This window comes from Pomacea canaliculata, linkage group LG3 (genome assembly GCF_003073045.1).
Source record: "Pomacea canaliculata isolate SZHN2017 linkage group LG3, ASM307304v1, whole genome shotgun sequence".
NCBI lineage: Eukaryota > Metazoa > Mollusca > Gastropoda > Architaenioglossa > Ampullariidae > Pomacea > Pomacea canaliculata.
The window spans coordinates 24,663,902-24,683,516 of record NC_037592.1 but is presented as its reverse complement, the minus strand read 5'-3'; the positions used below and the strand labels follow the sequence as shown (position 1 = coordinate 24,683,516).

Sequence of the window (19,615 nt, the reverse complement as noted above, 5' to 3'; positions counted from 1 at the left end):
CTTTGCGCGACCCTGCGCTGTTCCGCCATTTCATTGGACCGCTGTGAACCGGAAGTAGTTATGCAAATGGCGTCTTGTATTTGATGGGACGTGTTGGTGAATTTTACCTTTCACAAATGGAACTAGTTTATTCAGTAGATTATCGAAGCTTACCCAAAACTAGCGATTTTCTGTTGGAAGAAAAAACTGTCTGCAGCCTTTCGTGCAAAAATATATTGGCTTTCAGCAGGCTAAGCAACGATGGCAAAGACGGGTATGTTCGTTGTTTCTTAACAGTAACCGCGACAGTACAGTCGTGAACGTACAGAATCTGTGGAGGGCAGCAGTTATGGTTTTTTCACCATTGGCCCTTTCGGGCCCGCTGGCTTACTGGCAACAAAACAAGCGAAAATCAAACCAAGTTAATTGATAAATGTCTCTCATTAACGCAGTCTCAATCACATACTCACACCGGTGGGCGCACGCACACACAAAATTTGATTTGTTGTGTAAATAAATCATATATACGAAAAAAGAGGAATAATAGGATCACTAAATTATAACAGTAAATTTGAATGACGCTGTAACAAATTTATTCACAGCATCCAAAACGTATTTCTGAATATTAGACTATGAATGACCCACAACAAGTTAAAACTAAATGATAAAAAAAAACAACAAAAAAAAAAAAACAGAAGCTTTTATTTTTCCAAAGAGGAGAGCCAGAGTTTATGCTTCACTGCCTGTCTCTATTCGGGTAGGCGATGCTGATGTTCCTTTCGCAACTTCACCGCGTTACATAATGTCTGCTGACATGTCTCTTGAACATGTCTTTCACATTTGTGGTGCTGCTACTATGAGCTCCGAAAAATCAGCTCCATTCGTCATACTCTGTCCATCTCAACCACCAAAATTCTTATCTGCTCATTTGTTCTGTCTAAACTAGACTACTGCAACTCTCTTCTTTCTGGCTGTCCTCAGTAACTCATCCACAATCTTTGGAAAGTCCAGAACTCAGCTGCTCATCTTGTTTTCCAGACACGTGAATATGTCACACCACATCTTCACTCTCTTCATGGTGTAGATGTAGGTGTGGAAGATAAGAGAGAGAGGACTAATGAAAAATGAATTCTATGTGAGTGGAGCGTGCGTATGTGTGTATGCGTGCGAGCTGTATATGGAAGTAAGTGAAGAGAGAGGGCAAACGAAGAATGGTTGACATGAGTGTAAGTGCTAGGTAATGAGTGATTGAAAAAATACAAACATGCTTATTTACTTTATGTGCTTTACATCTTCTACCTGTGCATATTCTATGGCCAATGATGAAATTTATACCACACCCTGCTTTGAAAGGGTCATTGACCCATCAGATAAATAATTCAATTCTCACTTTTTTCATTGGCTACCAGTTAAAGTCAGAATAGACTACAAGCTATCAACTCTGTGCTATGGATTCTTTGAAGGCTACTCCCTCCACTACTTTACTGAAATCTTGTCTGTCCACACTCCTAACCGAAACCTTTGCTCCTCATCAGACTCGCATTCTATCCCTCCCTCCCACAAAGACAGTCACATACAGACAATGGATGTTCTCCCTCTGTGCTGCTAAGCAGTGGAACTCTCTTCCTTATTACATTCGCCACTCGGACTCCAAAGCTACATGCAAATGCTCTCTAAAAACAGATCTGTTCGCCAAGTACTATCTCTGAATTATTATTTTTAACTCCCTTGTAATACTGTCTGTTATGTTAAACATCAAGTATGGTTCCCACTGTTTACACCAGTGATGCCCAACCTTTTTCGGCCTGCGAGCCATACTCATTTCCGACATGCGTGTCACGGGCCGCTTCACCGCAGAAATAAAAAAAAAAATAGAGCGCAGATACCATTTTTATTAGAAACAAGTTGTAATTACCATTAATTATGTAGTAATTAGTGGGATATTTGAAGTTGTTTACCCGAAACCAACTTCTGAATGTCCGGCTGCATCGTAGAGACACCAAGTCGGAGCACTGAATCAAAATGTTCGTCCATCGAAAAAAAGATTGAGAGACGCCCCTATGTAGGGATAAATACTTCTTCCCTTTTTTTCGTTTTTTTAGGTCTTTTTTCATTATTAACATGCCGATTTCCTGCACTGTGGGCAGAAGTTTCGCGGGCCGGGTGGCACCGTGTCGCGGGCAGGATATGGCCCGCGGGCCGTAGGTTGAGGATCCCTGGTTTACACTATCCTTCATACCTTCATCCATTGCTTTACATTTTGTGCCTGTACATATCTCATTGTCCACTATTTATTTATCATTATAGGTCTGTACGCTGAGTGCAATCTACCTTGGTTGTGGTGCTGCGCATTACAAATAACCATTATTATTATTAGTAGTAGTAGTAGTAGTTTTTTAACTCGGAGAAAAGAAAGCAATTCACTTGCTAAAATTTTCCTGTTTTCAAAAAAAAAACACCAAAAAAAAACAAACAAACTTCGGACCATTTATTTCAGTATGATGATGTATTTGCTCAGAAACTCCATTCTACAAAAAGCCATATAGTCTTAAAAATGCGATAATTTGGAACTAGTCAATTAAAACAGGGAAAACTAAGATAGCGATATTGGCGAGGGACTGGAAGTAAACTACGAGTTCTACAAACTTCTGCTTAAATTCAGAAAGTCAACCTAATGTGTAGCATGTATAGAGAGTGGTCACTTTCTCATTAACGTTCATATTAAATGTAGAATTTTATGCTACTGGTTTAAATAAGTTGATATAAAAAAAAATCAAAACAAATTGTCAAGTATCTTAGATTGTTATTTAGATTTTACAAAAAGGGAAGTTATCAGTATGATTTTTATCTATCCCGTTGAATTGATTTTTCAAGACCTTTGTCTTAGTAGATTGTGGACTAATTAGACAAAGTACCACAGGGTAATATTTGAAGAGAAAGGTAGATGTGTACCAGTATGATCAACATATTAATTGCTGGTTTCCAGAAATAGAAACAAAATAACTGCATTAAAGAATGTTAAAAGAATCATTTACTATAAATTATTACCACACTTCCATCTGTTTATCTCCCTTTATTTCTATTTTGTGCTTAAGAAAACAGCTTTCAGGTCAATAGAGGTAAGTAGGAAAATATTTTGAGACATGAAAGACTCTGGACTGTGATTGCGAAGATTTAGATGAATATCTTTATGGCCTTCAGTTTAGCAAATTTATGACTGAATACAAAATGCCATACCCCATTAGTATTTAACTATGTGAAGTTACAAAAACTTTTCTTGGCCAAAAATAAGAAATTATTATCCAAACTAGCCAACTTCATTTCATTGCTATTTAAAAGTAATATCATAATAGCATTTCTAATTGTCATATAAATATTTTGTTTATTATCAATGTTGATGTTTACAAAGGGTGGCAATCTGAAAGGAGAGAAGTAGGTGAGAGAGAAATAACTAAGCATATGAGAGCTAGAGAGAGAAAAAGGCAGGGAATGGAGGGAAGACTGACATAGCAGCGACAACGGATATTGGGATTTGAACACAGTGGTGGATAATGAGTAGAACTACTGTTAAACATAATTGAGGAATGGAGAGTGAGAGAAAGAGTTGATTATTGTAGTAGAAAACATGCCAGATGTGAAGATGGTGGAGGAGGATAGTAAAAAATTTTGGATAAATAAGAAAAAATAGAGGAAATTAGAATAAGAATTGATTATGATAATAGAGATGAAACAAAAATGACAGTAATTAGTCGAAATGGTTGAGCTAGGAAGAGAGATAAATTTAATTGATGAGGTGTCTGGGTATGAAGACAGAATCATAATTTTAGTTATATTAGATTATTTAGCAACTATTTTATTTCTCAGTTATTTACATCATGTTTTTGTAGTGTATGGAGTTTTAAAACCGTATTATGATTCATTGTAATTCATAGGATCATACAGATAGAATAAAAATTTTGACTGGACCAGAAGTAGGTGTGAAAACAAGGCAAGATTTGCCTGGCAGAAACTCGTTCATCAACTGCATAGTAATGCTTGTTCTGTAGCATGCTTGTAAGTAGTGCTGTTAACTTCTCAAAGTTTTCAGTTGGGTTAATCACTATTCATCTTAGAATTCTTTTTTAGTCATATATCTTAAAATATCATTTTTTTTAAAAAAAGGATCCATAACAGTATGTTCATTATATCAAAGGTTTTCTATCATCAAATATGTTTCTAGCAAGAACCCATAAAGCAAAGAAAATATTCATCCTTCACAAATTTGAAAAAAAAAAGTCCTCTCCTTGCCAAAAGGACAAGGTTTCAGCATTTTAAAAAGTGCTTGGTTTGTGCTTGTTTTAGCATAGCTTTCTAAAAGTTGATTTTAAAAGAGATTTGACATTTAGAGCAGCAAGAGCTTCATATTCTCTGCTGGACAAAGTAGGGATTGAAAATTATCAGAAGCCCCTCACTGGAAGGCTTCCTGAATAATGCTGCCAGTTGCAAGAGATCTTTCTTCTGAGATGAGCAAAGCAGCTGGGACAAGAAAAATACTGTCATTTATCTTCATTCTTTGAGATACTGCTTGCCAGATCTCTTTTCCAGGAATAACCTAGAGGGCACAGGTGTCATTTATGTTCTTTGGATGCAATCATACTCTAATTTTGGCCTTTTCCCTATGTTCATGATAGTGTGGGAAGTAGCTGTCTTTTTTCTTTAAGCCCCAGCATGCCTTGGTTTTCATCTTGCACACATTGATTTTACCTTTGGGCTACCAGTGTAGCCTCATTGTTCCTTGAGAGTAATGCTAATTATGCTTATGCATATATTTTTAAACAAATTTGTTTTATGAATGTAGAGATGGAAGTTTGGACTAAACAAGATAAGCTTGATAAGTCTGTCAGAGAGACTGTGTTAAGAACATGGGTTTTTTTTTTCATCTTAAAAACACAGGTCTGTTGTGGAAAGTTTTTTAAGTTTAGTAAGTGGCCTGGAGACTGGAAGGAAAAAGTTTTAGTTGACTTCAGCAAAGCATAACTGATCTGGAGACAAAAAAACATGATAATACTTTGAATTTAACTACTGCATCACAGGTTAATAAAAGCTTTCATCCAGTTTCTTGCCAGGTTATGGTTGCAAGTGAGAATATTTGCTTGTGCAGATCTCTCTGTATTGATGTAACAGCCTTTAAAACTGAAAGATAGTTATATTTTACTACAAAAAGTATATACTGACAAGCTGAAACTTTATTTTTATTTTGTTACAGCTGTCCTTTTGAAGTTGTATACGAGGTGTGTGTGTTTGACTTGGATAGGCCATGGGAGGAGTTCAGAGTTACCACAGTTTCAGTACCTGTGGCATACATGCGATGGGACCCAAGTGGCTCTCACTTGCTGATTGTGGATGCTGGTGGCACATTTACTGTCTGGATTATGAAAGTGAGAAGAAAGTCAATGTGAAAAATCCATGATAATGTTTACAGCAGACACTTTTGTTTGTTTATTTAGTTTGGTCCTAAGTTAGACTGCATTTATTATTTGATGTGTATATATGTATATAGTCGGACTATCAGCATGCCAAAGTATGCTTAAGATGATATGCATAGGAAGACTGTTATAATAATATTACATATTATAAACGAAACTAAACTTTACATGTTAGGTATTTCAAATTGTTTTTGCTGGGATTTACCTTAACATTCCTGTGGATCAATCCCAAACATTTTTTGGGGGCTTAGAATTAAGTGTAAAGATGGTTTATCCCAACTAAATGTTGAGTTAGTGCAGTCTTCAAAAAGAGAGGGTACTTGTATGTATATGCATACATAATTAAGGTCCTTTAGCTAACACAGTTTCATAATTTAAGCTGTTTTCCTTTGTCATACATCAACATTTACTTTAAACAAAAAATTTAGATAACCTTTACACTGCATATTCTTTTAAAGCTTGTATACTATAAGTTTCTTTTTCCAAGCAGCATTTTATCTATGGGTTCTTTTCAGTCCCAAGAAGCATGGTCAGATGACATATCAATGCAATATTAATGTGTGCACTGAACTAGTCTCATGGTATAACATGGTGAAAGAAATCTGTATCTGATTAAGGATTATCTTATCAACACGTGGGAGGAGTATGGATCGACGGCACTGCCAGGAGAGGAAGTCTTGATCCTTGCTTGGCTGCACAATGGAATTCAGGTAAGATGAGAGCAAGCTCTGCTGAAATGTACTGGGATGGATGGTTTATGATAGATCAAAGGACATGCTAGTGAAGATTTGGCTAACAAGCATTAACGAATTGAATTCTTAAGAAGATTTGCTGTTGGTAAAATTGAGGATAGATGAATGATTCTTTTGGTCTCAAGCGTGGAAATGGTTCATAATTATGGACTAAAAGTCTTTTTACCTGTTGTGCTGATGCTGTCTTGTGCTTTGTTTCAGTCATACACATGTGCATACACAGCCTTCGATACTTCCGAGTTTAGCTCTGTGCACTTCTGTTTACTTAAGATTATAACTAGGCTGTAAGAGCTGATCAGATTAAAGTCTGTTTGGTTTTAGTTCTGAAGCAGATAGAAGATGGAGAAAGGATTGTTATGCCTGAATGAAAAATATCTTTGATTTTGTATTTTTTTAAAAAAACTTACAGTCATAGTATTATTAGTAGTAATAATAGTGATACTACTAATACTAATAGTAGTAATACTAATAGTACTAGTAATCTTCGATCTTCCTCCCTTCTTTTATCCTCTCCCAACAAATTCATTACAGTGCTGGTTGTTTTATTGTAATTTGCATTCAGCCTTAGCTGCTGGTATGTTGTTTTAACTTGTTTCCCTCCTCCTACTTCCCCAATGGCTCCAAAAGTTTAAATCTTCTAAACCTTCCAAAACTTTCATACCCACTGGTTGCCATGTTGCACTATGTGAATATGTTGGCTTTATTTTATTGTTGTTGTGTTAGGTTACTCCCCTCGTTTTCTAAAAATGGGCTGTCTTTTGTGATGTGCCCTGTATTGTCTGTTGAAAATAAGCTTGTTCAGATGTTCTATCTCTTGCAGAAATTAGTCGTAAAAGAAAACATTCATCTGTTGATTTAAGGTAACATGTACTCCTAAACTTTACGACAACTTCATGCTGTCTTATTCAGGTTCTTTTCAATCCTGAGAAGCATGACCAGGTGGCTTACAATGATAAATTTCAACGCTCCAAATTTAATCCTACTGTGACTCATTTTGGAAACAAACCTTTGGATGGCTGGATGGCAGTAACAGCTACAGGACTGGTTTGTTTTTCACTTTATGAAATGGATTTCTCTCATTTAATGTAGTGTTATGACAGAATTGCATTATAGGCTTGTTTAAAGTCGAACTAGCAGTAAAGCATTTTCAGTGATCTCAATAAAATTTATGGAGTTTGTCCTATGAACATTAAACTGTTTGGTTGCCATTTACTTTTTTAAAGTAGACTTCAATCTCTGGCAGGTGACTGTAGGCCTTCTGCAAGAACCAGGTCAAAAGCTGATCATGGGCAAACAGTGCTTAGCTCCTGGTTATCTTCGGCTCACTCAGGCAGACATCGCCTTCATGGCTTCGGGGGAGGTCATGGTTGCAGCCAGTGATGGCACAGTGGGATCGGCTATCCAGTGTTTCATCATTTCTGTTAAACTTGAAAACAATGCCTGCAAAATAACCACTCATCCAGGGGCAAGCTTCTTTTTAAAGAGCACAGCGGAGTACAGCAACAGAGATCTTCATGTAATTTTATGATGTATTTTGCATTTGTAAGCAGAATTACACCAGTTGCATCATTGTATGACACGTTAGGCTGAAGATGCAGATGAAGTACACCTTTAGGACATGGATAAAGGAGGCACTTTGCAACCATAGGCATGGTGCCTGCTTGAAAGCAAGTAGTTGATGGAGATTGCATGTAGTTTTGTAAGCAATCATCTCAGCCTTATGGTACATTAGGTTTTGAACGAGGGAAACAAAAACCTATCTTCTAGTCGGCAGCTACTGTATTACTATAACGTTGGGCTAATGTTGCACAAGTAGGAAATAAGTTAAATTAGTGGCACGACAGCATGTAAATAGCAAACAATCCTTGTTATTTTAATCGTAAAGCAGTTTTCAGGTTTGGTGGTTTGCATGTCCAAATGTCTGTCCTTACTAAAGATAATTGATAAATTATGTTATGGGGACTTTCTTCTTTGTATTGTACAATTTGCATGTAAATTACTCATAGCTTACATTTTTAGTTTACATTCTTTCAGTGAAAAGTGAAGTTCACATACAAACTGTTTTCAAAGGTGTGTGATTTCTCAAAAAGGAGCTTTTATTGCTTACAGTTAAATATACTTTTCTTTTTCAGCTTCATGTGTCCAAGATTTGTTTTTTAAATCGTGAAAACAGCGACATCCTGCTGGTGTGCTGTGCAGGGCCAAATCATAGCTCTGTAGAAGTGTGGCACCTTCTTGAACAGACCATGCCTCTCAACCGCATATTTCAGTCGGTTGCCAATCCAGAACTGGCCTGCAAGACACCTAAATGGATGCATAAGGCATCCATTGTTCATAATGCTCATCTTACTGACATTGCAAGGCCCAAATTACCTATGAACCGCACTTACAACATTGAGACAACAGCATTTGTGGCGTATTTTGCCTGTACTTACAGGGATGGTGTCATCAAGATTATTCATCGGCAGAGTTATCAGGTGTGGCATATAATTAAGGCAACAAGTATATAGGGGTTTGAAGGATTGTGTGTATGTAAAATATTTGTATTTTCCTATGCATATGCAAGAAGGTGTAGGTTTGCAGATTCTCTTTTCATGTGCAAGTTTTTTTATGTATGTTTTTATAAAAGCTTTACTGGGCTTCTGCTAAGGCTAAATTCTTTGGGGTCCCAGGGACCCCTTCTTCAGATTTTTAAGGGGTCCCTGTTCTTCGCCCAACTTTGAAGGGGACTCTATCGACGAAAATTGAAGGGGTCCTCCGAACTTTTAACGCATACTGTACGCAATTTTTTGCGTAAGCAGAAGCCCTGGCTTTACATTTAGCAGTACCACCTTGGAATGAAAATTTTGGTTAATTTAGGCAAAGCTATGCTCTTCTAACCCTATCTATGCATTTATGAATTGTTGACTGTGATTATTTATTACTGTTTTGAATACTCTGGTTATGAATTTTTTTTTTTTTTTTTTGGGACAGGTTATACATACTTCTTCAATGGAAACACTGGGCGGCCCAGTGTCTTCAGTTCCTGGTGACCACCTGCTTACCTCATCCCCTCATCTCATGTCTTGTGTTCAGACTAGTACTGGTTGCGGACTGGTGGGCCAGAGCCAGGGGTCACTGTGTGTCTTTCGAGTTTTCAATTCCAGAGATGGCTGTCTCCAGCTTCTGCCAGGTTTTCTGGTGTTATTGCTGGAGTACACAATGTTTGTGGGTCATGATATTTGGGACGTGCTACTTGCTGTCAGGCAAGGTAGGATTTCACAACTATAGTGTTCAGATCTGGTAACAAACTAGACAAGAACCATCTTGCAGAGAATGAGTCCATACTAGCTGTTGTCTACCTACAGGTATTAATACCAGAAAAATGGACTATGCTATTTGCCCCACTAAAGAACTGCATGTAGACGATAAATCTGACCAGAAAACTAGATTTCTGGCCATTCCCCAGATTGGTTCATGGAGATTTCGAGTATTTCTGGAAACTCATTATGCTAGATTTTTAAATGTATAGGAATTTCGAATCTTTGCCATCAAAATGTTACTTTTTTAAAGTATTGTAATTCAAGTGGCCACCAAATGCTTTTTTTGGAAAATATGTGCTGGTAATTTCCATATTACCAGTTAGCAGCACTTAAGTTTACCCCAGCTTGTATCTTGTTTCTTTCAGCATTTGTTTTACCTTTAGCATGAATAAAACTGATATTTTGCAGGCATGGTCGAAGGATTGGCTCAACAAATAATTGACAATTTTCAGAAGCAGACGCCTTCCTTTCAAGAACTGATTCGAATGAGACTTTTGCGTTTGCGTATGGCTCTGTGCAGCATTGTTCCATCTGGACGACAAAGAGCTGCAGAATGTCGTGCCCTCTTAACACTCTTTTCTATCTCAACTGTGTTGCGGAGTATTTTCAGACCTAAGGCTGTCAGCGTCCAAGAAAAGGTGAGTGTGAAGCTTGTACATGTATTTAGAGATGCAAGTCCAAGTGAGAGTGTACAGATAAGCCAACGGTCATATGAAGGTGCTGTGCATGTTAGTTTTTTTTTTTGTCTGCTCTTATTTTTGACCTCTATCAGCCATATGTTTAAAAGTGTATTGGAATATTTTAAATGACTTTTGTTAGAAGTCCTTCAAATATCATGCTCTGTTGTGCCATTTTTATTCAAACCTAGTCTCTTTATAAAACATCTGACTCTGCAGCAAACGACAAAAAAATCTGTAGCAGCAGCAAACTTAAATATTATTATGGACCATGTTATACTTTATAGTCTTTGAAATTTTGCAGACCCCAGCTGAAAAGTTGACAGCCCATTGCAGCATTTCCACAGAGACGGATATTGATGCGCTTATCAAGAACTTGGACCCAGAAGAGTTCATTGTTGAATCAGTGAAGAAAGAAAAGGGCTCACAAGGTTAAGTTTGGTTATCTGTTATAGTGAAAATATCCACATAAAAAAGACTTGACCTATGTTGTAACATAATTGTGTAATTATACAAAGGTTTTGTGTAAATGGTCGTTGGAAGGAAATTGCGATAAATCAGGTAACTGTTTTTTTTTATAAATTACATAGCTTTAGTGTGCAGTTTGTAATATAAAAGTTAAAATGCATCATTTTGTGGGTCAAAATGGAAAGGTTTGAGGCCTGTAAATGAAAATTGTATCGGATGCAAGGGATCTGTGTGGGACTATTTTGCTGTTTGAGTTTTGAGATAATAGCAGAATAACTTTTGTTAAAACAATCTGTTTTTGCTACAGCATCCCTGCAAATGTTACAACCATTCATTCAGTGGGTAGCTGACTTCGTGCTTCATTTGTTGAGCTCGGTGCCACTGATCCAAAATGGCCATAACATGCCAGGCATGGGTTTGCTGCGGGATGTGAGTGTTCTGGTCATGCTGCGTGACTTGCTGGCGATAATGCGCCTGTGGGGCAGCATCAATCCTGCTTGCTTGCCCACTTTCTCTACCACATCTTTCCATGACTGCCTTGGACACATTTTCAAACTTCTCACAAGAGTGTGGCAGGTAAAAGCATTCACTACAATTGCGAGCACAATCAAGTGGAATTTAAAAAAAAAAAGTCATTTCCACAACTATGCATTTCGTGTATGCAGTTCCACAAAATAACTTCTCTTCCAGCATTCCAAGCACTCGATAATTAAAAGAGAGATAAAAGCAAACTCAACAAATATTATTTTACTTAAATTGTTAGTGTATAATGTGTTCTGTTACTACTGTTCATTTATCTCTTCCTGCCTTGCTAAGCATTATTCATGGTCTTTGTGTATAGATACGGAAAGAAGGAGCCAGCATGGAACTGGAAGAAGGCCTTGTTGATGAGTGCGCCAGTTTGCCTTCCAAAGTTTTAATACCAGACTTTCACTTCAGTTATGGTCGAGATTCCTGCAGCTTTGCAGTCTTCACTCAGCCACCACCACTGCGATTTTCATTTGGAAAAGAACCAGACTATCTCTATGCTATTCGAAAGACATTCCATGTGTATCCAGCTGAGACTGCCCCCGACACGAAACAGTGTCATGACATTGTACGACATATTCATCTTGGTATAACACCCTGCGAGCCAGTTCGAGAGTGTATTCGGTGTGGTGCATTTTCACTTCTACGTACCATGGCGCGATCAACTTTGCTGGAATCTTGGGAGAAGAGATTTATCAGGAACTGTGTATGTGGAGCTCGTTGGAAACTGAGCAATTCAGACTTCAAACATGTCGCTAAGAAAAGGACAAAATAATAGTGAGGAATTGATTCTGTTCACAGCTGGATTGTATGAAATTTTAACTGCAAATGTACTTTTTTCCTTATCGTTTTCCTACCGTTAGCTTGAAAAGAAGAAACCAATTTTTACTTTGTGCCACAATTTCATTGTCGTTCTAATTATAGGTCGTGATCCTTGATCATGTTTATCTCAATACTAAAGATTGGCATTGAATGGTATAAATACAATTATCTTGCTAAGCTCATTTGATACTATGCAACGCAGTGATATTTCAAGATAGCGATTGTCTTGAAAACTTGAAGCCAACAGCAAGTTACTCGGCTGTGAAAGACATTTTATTGCTAGGAACAACTGAAAATAAGAAGAAAACAGTAAGTAATATTTAAATTCAAATATATATTCTAATAAAAAAATTTTTTGTGGTACTTTCTTTGTTTATATTGCGTAAATTTTTTTTTAAAATTTCTAACGGTTGACCGACTTTCCGATTTGTCAATTCTCTGTCACATACAGTTATAATTTTTCATTTGATTTTACTACCAGTAAACAAAGCCTATATTTCTTAAAATTTACACCACCTAAAGGTTTTAAAAATGTTCTTTAAAACGGAGTATCACCGATAATTGTCAACATTGAAGGTTAATATAAATTTTTTAAAATACTGGTCGAAATTTCACTTTTTGCCTCATCAGCTGGTAGCAAAGCGCACTTTCTCCCTACAGACAGAAAGAGTTAATTTTAAAAACTGGCTTCATGTAAAATTAAATTTGCATCTATTATGCATCCTTAGTAGTTATGAAGTTCTAATTTGTGCCTAGTCTATAACTATAATGGGACAATACTGATGTAAAGCTATAGGTTTGTTGAGTTCCAGCCCATTATAATTAGATTTTTTTGTGCTTAAAACTTTTCAGTTTTAATTGGTATTAAACATAATCCACTGCTTACAAAAGAACAAATAGGTATCGAGACACAATGCATCAAAAATGTAATTACCTATGAGAAAATGGAAGACCAGAAGTTTTGCACATCTGAATGAAAACCATACTCTGGTCACTTAACACTGGAAACTGTTAAGAAATTTTACTTCCTAGGATCACACGTATTCCAACAATAAATACGGCGATAAGGACAATATCCTTAGAGCGTGACTGGCCTTACAAATGTAGCTATTTTCTTCATTTATGTAACTGCCAGCTAATCCAACTAAAATGCATATATGCAATACATTTCTTGTGGACATAAGCACACAAAAGACAGATTTATAATCAGCTTTATTTTGAGAAAATACAAATTACTTTAAGCAAATGCACATAACATTACCAAAACAACAGCCTCAATTATGCCTCGCGATCAAACAAGTATACTTACGAGTAGTCAGATGCTTTACTTTTACCAAATACCTTTCAAACAGCTTGTCCACACACTTCAGATACTGCCTATGATTAATCACATCATACGTCATAGTCATCATCTTCTGCTTTGCGTTTCAGTGGATTAATGCTAGTTGTAGAGCTTTCCAAAGGCATTGATGCTGGTGTTGACATAGCTGGAGTGGAAGCAGAAATCAGGGTTGATGGTAAGGATGATGCTGACAATACTGACGTGGAACCAGCAGTCTGGGATACCATATGAGCTAAGCCTGAGGCCCCAATACCAGCTATGTAGGAGAACAATACTTTAGTCATTTAGCAGTACAAAGTTCGAACCATTCTTACTCTCCCTCACCCCCAAAATAAATATTCTGAAAAGTGACCTTATGATGATCATATATATAATAATAATAAAAAAATGGTAGGAAACTACCCAGATATTTCCTCATTTTGTAAATACATTTTCATCTCAGGACTTGATAGCCTTATATTTTTCAATTTATGTCTTTCCAAAAAAAATGAATAGCCAGCAAAATGTTAGAAAAATTAACATTTTGGAGAGAAAATATATGTATGTGAATATTGCAAAATCATTTACATAAAATGTTTTAACACTTTTCCATTTAATCTAACATACCCTTCTTTCATCTATGCAATAAACAACAAAACCCAATGGACAGCAGCGGTTGCATTACATCTCACCTGGGCATGCATTGATGCGGATGGTTGGTTTGGGAGTTGCAGTCACTGGCTTGCTAATAATGGTCACAGACTGACCTGGTGTGACCACCCCAGGTTTTGACATCATTGAAAGTCCAGTATTGCTGGCAGCTCCTACACTTTTCACTGTAACAGAGGCTGTAGGATTTAATCTCAAGAATCGAGATTAGAAGTTCAATATCAAGATGATCTCTGCTACCAACTAAACGAAAACAGATACAAGCCCGAAATACAAAGTCTCCTGTTATGCAAAGTTTATTAGAAAGCACCATGAACATTATACCTATGAACACAAACCAGCAGTTCGTGATCCACTGAGAAGAGGCATATTTAGAACTGAGAGAAGTCAGGCTGGCTGGCTGTTGCTGTTTTAGTGGAATAAGTAGCTAAAGCTTCATCTCTTATTCTGGGAAGCAATAAAACATCTACCCTGTCTAAAATGCAAAATTCTTAAGTTGCAGAGATGAGAGTTTTAAATATACATATCACACAAATCCTGTGAACCATACACTCCCTAAATTATCTCTGGGACAGGAAATGAATTTTTACTAGCTTTTTTTTTTTAAAGAATGAGTAGATTTACTTGCAAAGGCAACGGCAAGAGCAATATCTAGACCAGGAATGTCAGAAAAGTAACCCACTAGTAAAAAGTTAAAACTTTTTCATGTTTCTGAAGTTATTTTTCTAATGGGTAAAAAAAAGCAGTTTAGTTTCTTTCAGCTTTATCAGTTGTAAACAACACAACAGGAGCCTATTCAAGGGTAACACCACCAGTGGCCTGATCAAGGGTAACAATACCCCATCCACCACCTCCCAAAAACCCCCACCACAATCAAGACTTAAAATTTGAGTTATAATGATTAATCTGCTAGTTTTACAAATAAATATTTTCAACAGACTGATCTGCTGACTATTACACTTATTCAAATGCAATTCCTGCAATGGATGGCTTACCCATAGTTTTTCCAGGTGCTGCAAGACTAATTCGCTGAGGCGGTTGCAAACCAAACTGGATGCGTGGCTGAAAGGAGAATAAAACTCTTAAAACTTCTAAGACAGGATGGGTGTATACTTGCCTTTGTTGGCCTTCTGGAATTACTTTCCCTTCTGTTTTATTTTTTAATGGTGCTATCTGTTTGCAAACAAGTATGTTTATTATATGGATTACTGTCAGTTTGCTTGTAGTCTTGCGTGTGTGTGGAGCACATTGAGTTTGTATCCATGTAGAAATGTGCTTTACAAATCAAATTATTTTGCTTGTGACCGATAGCATGTGCTTAGTTGTTTAGATAATGCAAAATCTTGTTTTGCTGTTTTTTTTATCATAGTGTTATTTTTAGTAAAGAACTGTGAGCCAGTTTATAATATGGAATGGTTCTCTATAAGCAATCTTTATTATAAACACTGCTATGAATATCTGTCTATATATAAGAATTATGTCACTTCATATTTTTTGATGCTCCACAAATGACACAATAATCAAGATGGAAGGTCTTACATGACAGCTGTGCATTATGTTTAAAACTTTTTAGGCCATTGCATACCAGTTGCAAGTCTTTATTAAAGCAAAATATCTTGTACCTTCTTAGCTGTCTTGAGTCTGTAGTTTGGTGCAGTGAGGCAATAACGGTCAGGAGGCAGGCGAGGGCTGCTGTAGGGCTTAATGGCAGAAAGAGGCTGACTGTTCTTTTGTCGACATATGTCTAAAAGAAGCTGCAATATGTAAATGTCAACTACAGCTGTAGTGTCCTGGAAACTGCTGTTGACAAAACATATAAAATCATACACCCCCATCCCCCGACACAAGTTCTGGACACTTTGTCAGTTCACCGTGTTAATTTCTTTTCAAAAGATTGAAAACATGGTAACAGTAATCATGAAATTAGTTAAAAGGTAACAGATAAAGGAATATCAACAGAGGAGACTAATCAAGAAGGACGAAAGTGAAAAAGAGAGAAAACAGAATGAGTTTATACTGAGACAAAGAGCTGGGGAACACTACAAGAAAGGGGAACAGAAAGTGACAGACGACCACTTGAAAGACTATGCTAGCATGGTGCCACAGAGAGTTAGGAATCTTTGAAGTAGTGTGGAGTGATCAACTGTATCGAATAGGGAAAACTGGTCAAGCAGAGCCAGGGAACGGGGATGAGGTGGTAATTGGTGTTTCAGGCAAAGCCAGCAACTAAGGCTATATCATGGCAAGGCAGCCAGCCATGTAAATAGATGCCACATGCAGAGAAAAATAAACAGTGTGCCTGAAATGAGAGCTGAACCCAAAACAGCCAACCTTCACTGTATTGGTGACTGGCACTAACCATCGTGCCACCGGACTGCATGGGCAAGCATCACCACTGTCTTTAAAAAGCACCTACTCAAAATGCTCCCATTTTTCTTTTCAAATAACCAAGTATGGTCATTATAAGACACAGATTCCACAAATCTTAGCAAATAACCTGTTTCCCTATAAGAGAACCAAACAAAACACTGACATGCATTAAAGCACAAAACTCCTATAATGACACAGACATACTAGGGTTGTTAGGCAAAATAGTCACAAAATATTTCCTAATGAATCTAACTTTTTTTTTTTTGCTGAACATGGGATATTCAAGCAATTTTTAATTTAGGAGTTATATAATACTGAGGTAAAATTACATCTCGAGGTGGAGGATTTGTGAAAGAATGATCTGTACGACTCTGCACAGCAAGTTTCACATCATCAGCATCAATGTTCTTCTTGTTGGCATGTGATGCATAGACCTTGGCATCATCAAGAATGTCTGTGATATAACCTGAAAGTAAAAAATTATGAAGTTAATAAAACCTGTAACTTCTAGCCTCTAATTTGGTGCTGATGGAATATAAAAAATTAAAATAGAAATGACAGAGCTGGATATCAAGGTAGGCATAACATTTTTTAAGTCCTTATTTTATAGAGAATTTGTAAATATTTTTGGTTATAAAATATATTGGTTTATATACTTGCATTTTGGCTAAATGCCTATAAATTCTGGTAACATAAAATACCAGTTTCCATTTTGATAAGATTTGAAGCCTGAGTCTGAGTAAATCTCGTGAAGAAAACTGATGTTTGTATTGTGCTATCACATTTCATCACTTTAAAGATCTAAAATGATCTTAGTGAGACAGTATCACTTGCTAAATGCTACTTCATTTTATTATTTTTAATATATTTTTGAAATAAAAGAATCATTCTACTGCATACCTTCCCCCACTTCCTATTTTTCATTAAAAAAATTTACAAACGAATACTAACACTGAGATAAAAAAAAGGGAATATATGTAAAAAGTTATATATATATACTAGGATGAATAAAATTTGCATTGAAAAGGCTAAAACAAAAACCGCCAAACATTTATTACATAAATTCAATAGAAATCCAACTGCTTTTAGATTTACTATGAGTATGAAGGTAAACAACGTCAACAATAATATGTCTTTGTATCGCACAGCATCACGATCAAGATAAGACGCATTCCGCGCTTACCAGTAATAACTGAACATTAGGTAACGGGACGGTGAGAAACATAGTGAACAATATAAATGAAGTTTAAGAGTAGAAAATAATGCAATGGATAAAGGCATGAGGGGTTATAGGTACTATAAACAGTGTAGAGATGGAGTAGTTACATGATGGTTCACATGACAGACAATATCGAAAGCGGAATTGAGGGGTAGCATGAGTTGGATATGCTTTCAGATAACGTTTGAATGTAGCCCTCGAGTCAGAATGGTGAATGTGATGTGGAAGATAGTTCCACTGCTTAGCAGCACAGAGGGAGAACGTCGTTGTCCGTATGTGACTATCTTCGTGAGAGGGAGGGATAGAATACGAGAGTCTAATGAGGAGCGAAGGTTTCGCATGGACAGACAAGAAAATAGATAAGGCACCTGCGAGGAAAGAAAAAGGTTTAAAACGTTAGAAATACGCATACATACGGAAGGTGAATTCTAGCATTTGATTCACAAGCTTTGGTTCATATTCCAATACACCCATGTCCTTAAGAATTGCGGACATAACTTGAGCATCTCTAGGAGTACTCTTTACCGTAACAGCCGCCATTTTGAGTTTCTTTTTATAACTCCGGACCCGTATGCATGTAGACCGCAGAAGGGGTTTAATGAAGCCCTCGGGGATTTGGAAATAAACATTAAGAAGTAAAAACAAACTGCTTGTAAATAAATCATAATAGCTTTAAACTCCATACATATAAGCAGTAACCCGTTAAGGAATATTATCGACCGATGAGGTAGCTGCATTTAATGTTACCCGCAAGATACATATAAGAAAGGTTGTGATATGCTCCGCATTGATCTCTATGTTCCAATAAAGCAATATAGTATTCATTTTCTTGTGAATTAAGTTCCAATTGGATATATTTTTTTATTTATTGAGATAAGCACGATGAGCACACTTGCATAATGCGTGATTCTGCGCCTTTATTTTCTTGTAGAGCTATATATGAGCATTTATAAAAGCAGAAAAACATGGCTATATATCTCTAAGATGCAAACGGGGACCTCTGAGACCCGATGTTCTTGTGGCGTCTTTTAAAATGGTTTTGCCAGTGCGAGGGAAGGTAGGAGTACACGTGGTGCTGACTTTTACCAGTCTAAAACGGCGAGACCCATGCGCATGTCATAGTGCCGCGTGTTTTTAGTGTGAACACGCTTTCATTTACCCATTCAGAGCGTAAGAAACAAAGTATACATAACATCTGGAAAATAAAATACTACTACTACAGTGTGAACGCTAGAGCGTACATGCATATGTTGCAGTCAAAACTTAGGTGGAATGCATACATGTAAGCACGGACTATATACACGCCGAATATTGATATCCCCGTTTATGAGGAAAGAAAGATTAAGAGATATAGAGAAAGACAAAAAAGCAATAAAAATAAAGTTTGAAAATTCAGATGTCTTTATATGTTTGTGTCATTTGCGCTGTTCATCCTTCTCTCCTTTATATATTCTAGTTTTGTTTGTGGAGAATACATTCAGTCCTAACCCTGAAGTAAGGCATTTGTATGCCCCACTACCCCTTAAAAAATAAATTATTCAGGAGTAAAATGTCACTTTTGTGGGTACCCTTAGTAATGCAATGTCTCCCTTTCACTATTAAATGGTCAGCAGGGCGCGAACCTTCTTTGGTCCGATCTAAGAGTGAACGATCAGTGATCACCCAGGCAATGCTGAGTACCCTGGTAGTAGTTTGTAAATAATATGTGTTCTGGGTTTCTTGTTTTACTGTAGTCTTCTGTACGAGAAAGAAAAATTGACGGTTACTGTCAAGAAGTAGATTAAGAATTATTAAACATTAGAATATAGGCGATGACGAAAACAATCCTCAACACATCATGTTTTATAACTGTTAGAGGCAATGATAAAGTGCTTTCATTCTTTTTTTGTCTGCAGCTAAATGCAACATCAAAGATTAGTAAAATGTTTTAAAAGTCATAACCAAGAATGGGCCAAATAGAATAGGAGCACATTTTTTTCAAGTGGGTGGTATTAGTTTAGTATTAGAAGCTATTTTCCAAAATGTGAGTAAATAACCTGGTCT

The 19,615-nt window shown here is 36.7% G+C and overlaps 2 protein-coding genes across 3 annotated transcripts; one reads left to right on the top strand and one right to left on the bottom strand.

Annotated features, from left to right (window-relative positions):
- The first annotated feature begins 46 nt into the window (after positions 1-46).
- Positions 47-12,356, top strand: LOC112559183 (mediator of RNA polymerase II transcription subunit 16-like). Its single transcript, XM_025230192.1, has 11 exons — positions 47-253; positions 5,225-5,396; positions 6,062-6,154; positions 7,106-7,240; positions 7,440-7,712; positions 8,329-8,673; positions 9,170-9,446; positions 9,907-10,136; positions 10,480-10,606; positions 10,951-11,219; positions 11,485-12,356. The coding sequence occupies exons 1-11, from the start codon at positions 84-86 to the stop codon at positions 11,944-11,946; spliced, it is 2,553 nt and encodes an 850-aa protein (XP_025085977.1). The 5' UTR covers positions 47-83; the 3' UTR covers positions 11,947-12,356.
- Positions 12,357-13,188: 832 nt separating this feature from the next.
- LOC112559186 (transcription initiation factor TFIID subunit 9B-like) lies at positions 13,189-18,144 on the bottom strand. Of its 2 annotated transcripts, none has more exons than XM_025230195.1 (6): positions 17,989-18,144; positions 16,683-16,819; positions 15,606-15,737; positions 14,979-15,045; positions 14,007-14,150; positions 13,189-13,591 (listed from the first exon to the last, which is right to left on the bottom strand). In XM_025230195.1, the coding sequence occupies exons 1-6, from the start codon at positions 18,110-18,112 to the stop codon at positions 13,386-13,388; spliced, it is 810 nt and encodes a 269-aa protein (XP_025085980.1). In that variant the 5' UTR covers positions 18,113-18,144; the 3' UTR covers positions 13,189-13,385. The 2 variants fall into 2 exon arrangements, with proteins under 2 accessions (XP_025085980.1, XP_025085981.1); XM_025230196.1 differs by having other exon boundaries at positions 13,346-13,480; positions 14,007-14,162.
- Between the last annotated feature and the right edge of the window lie 1,471 nt (positions 18,145-19,615).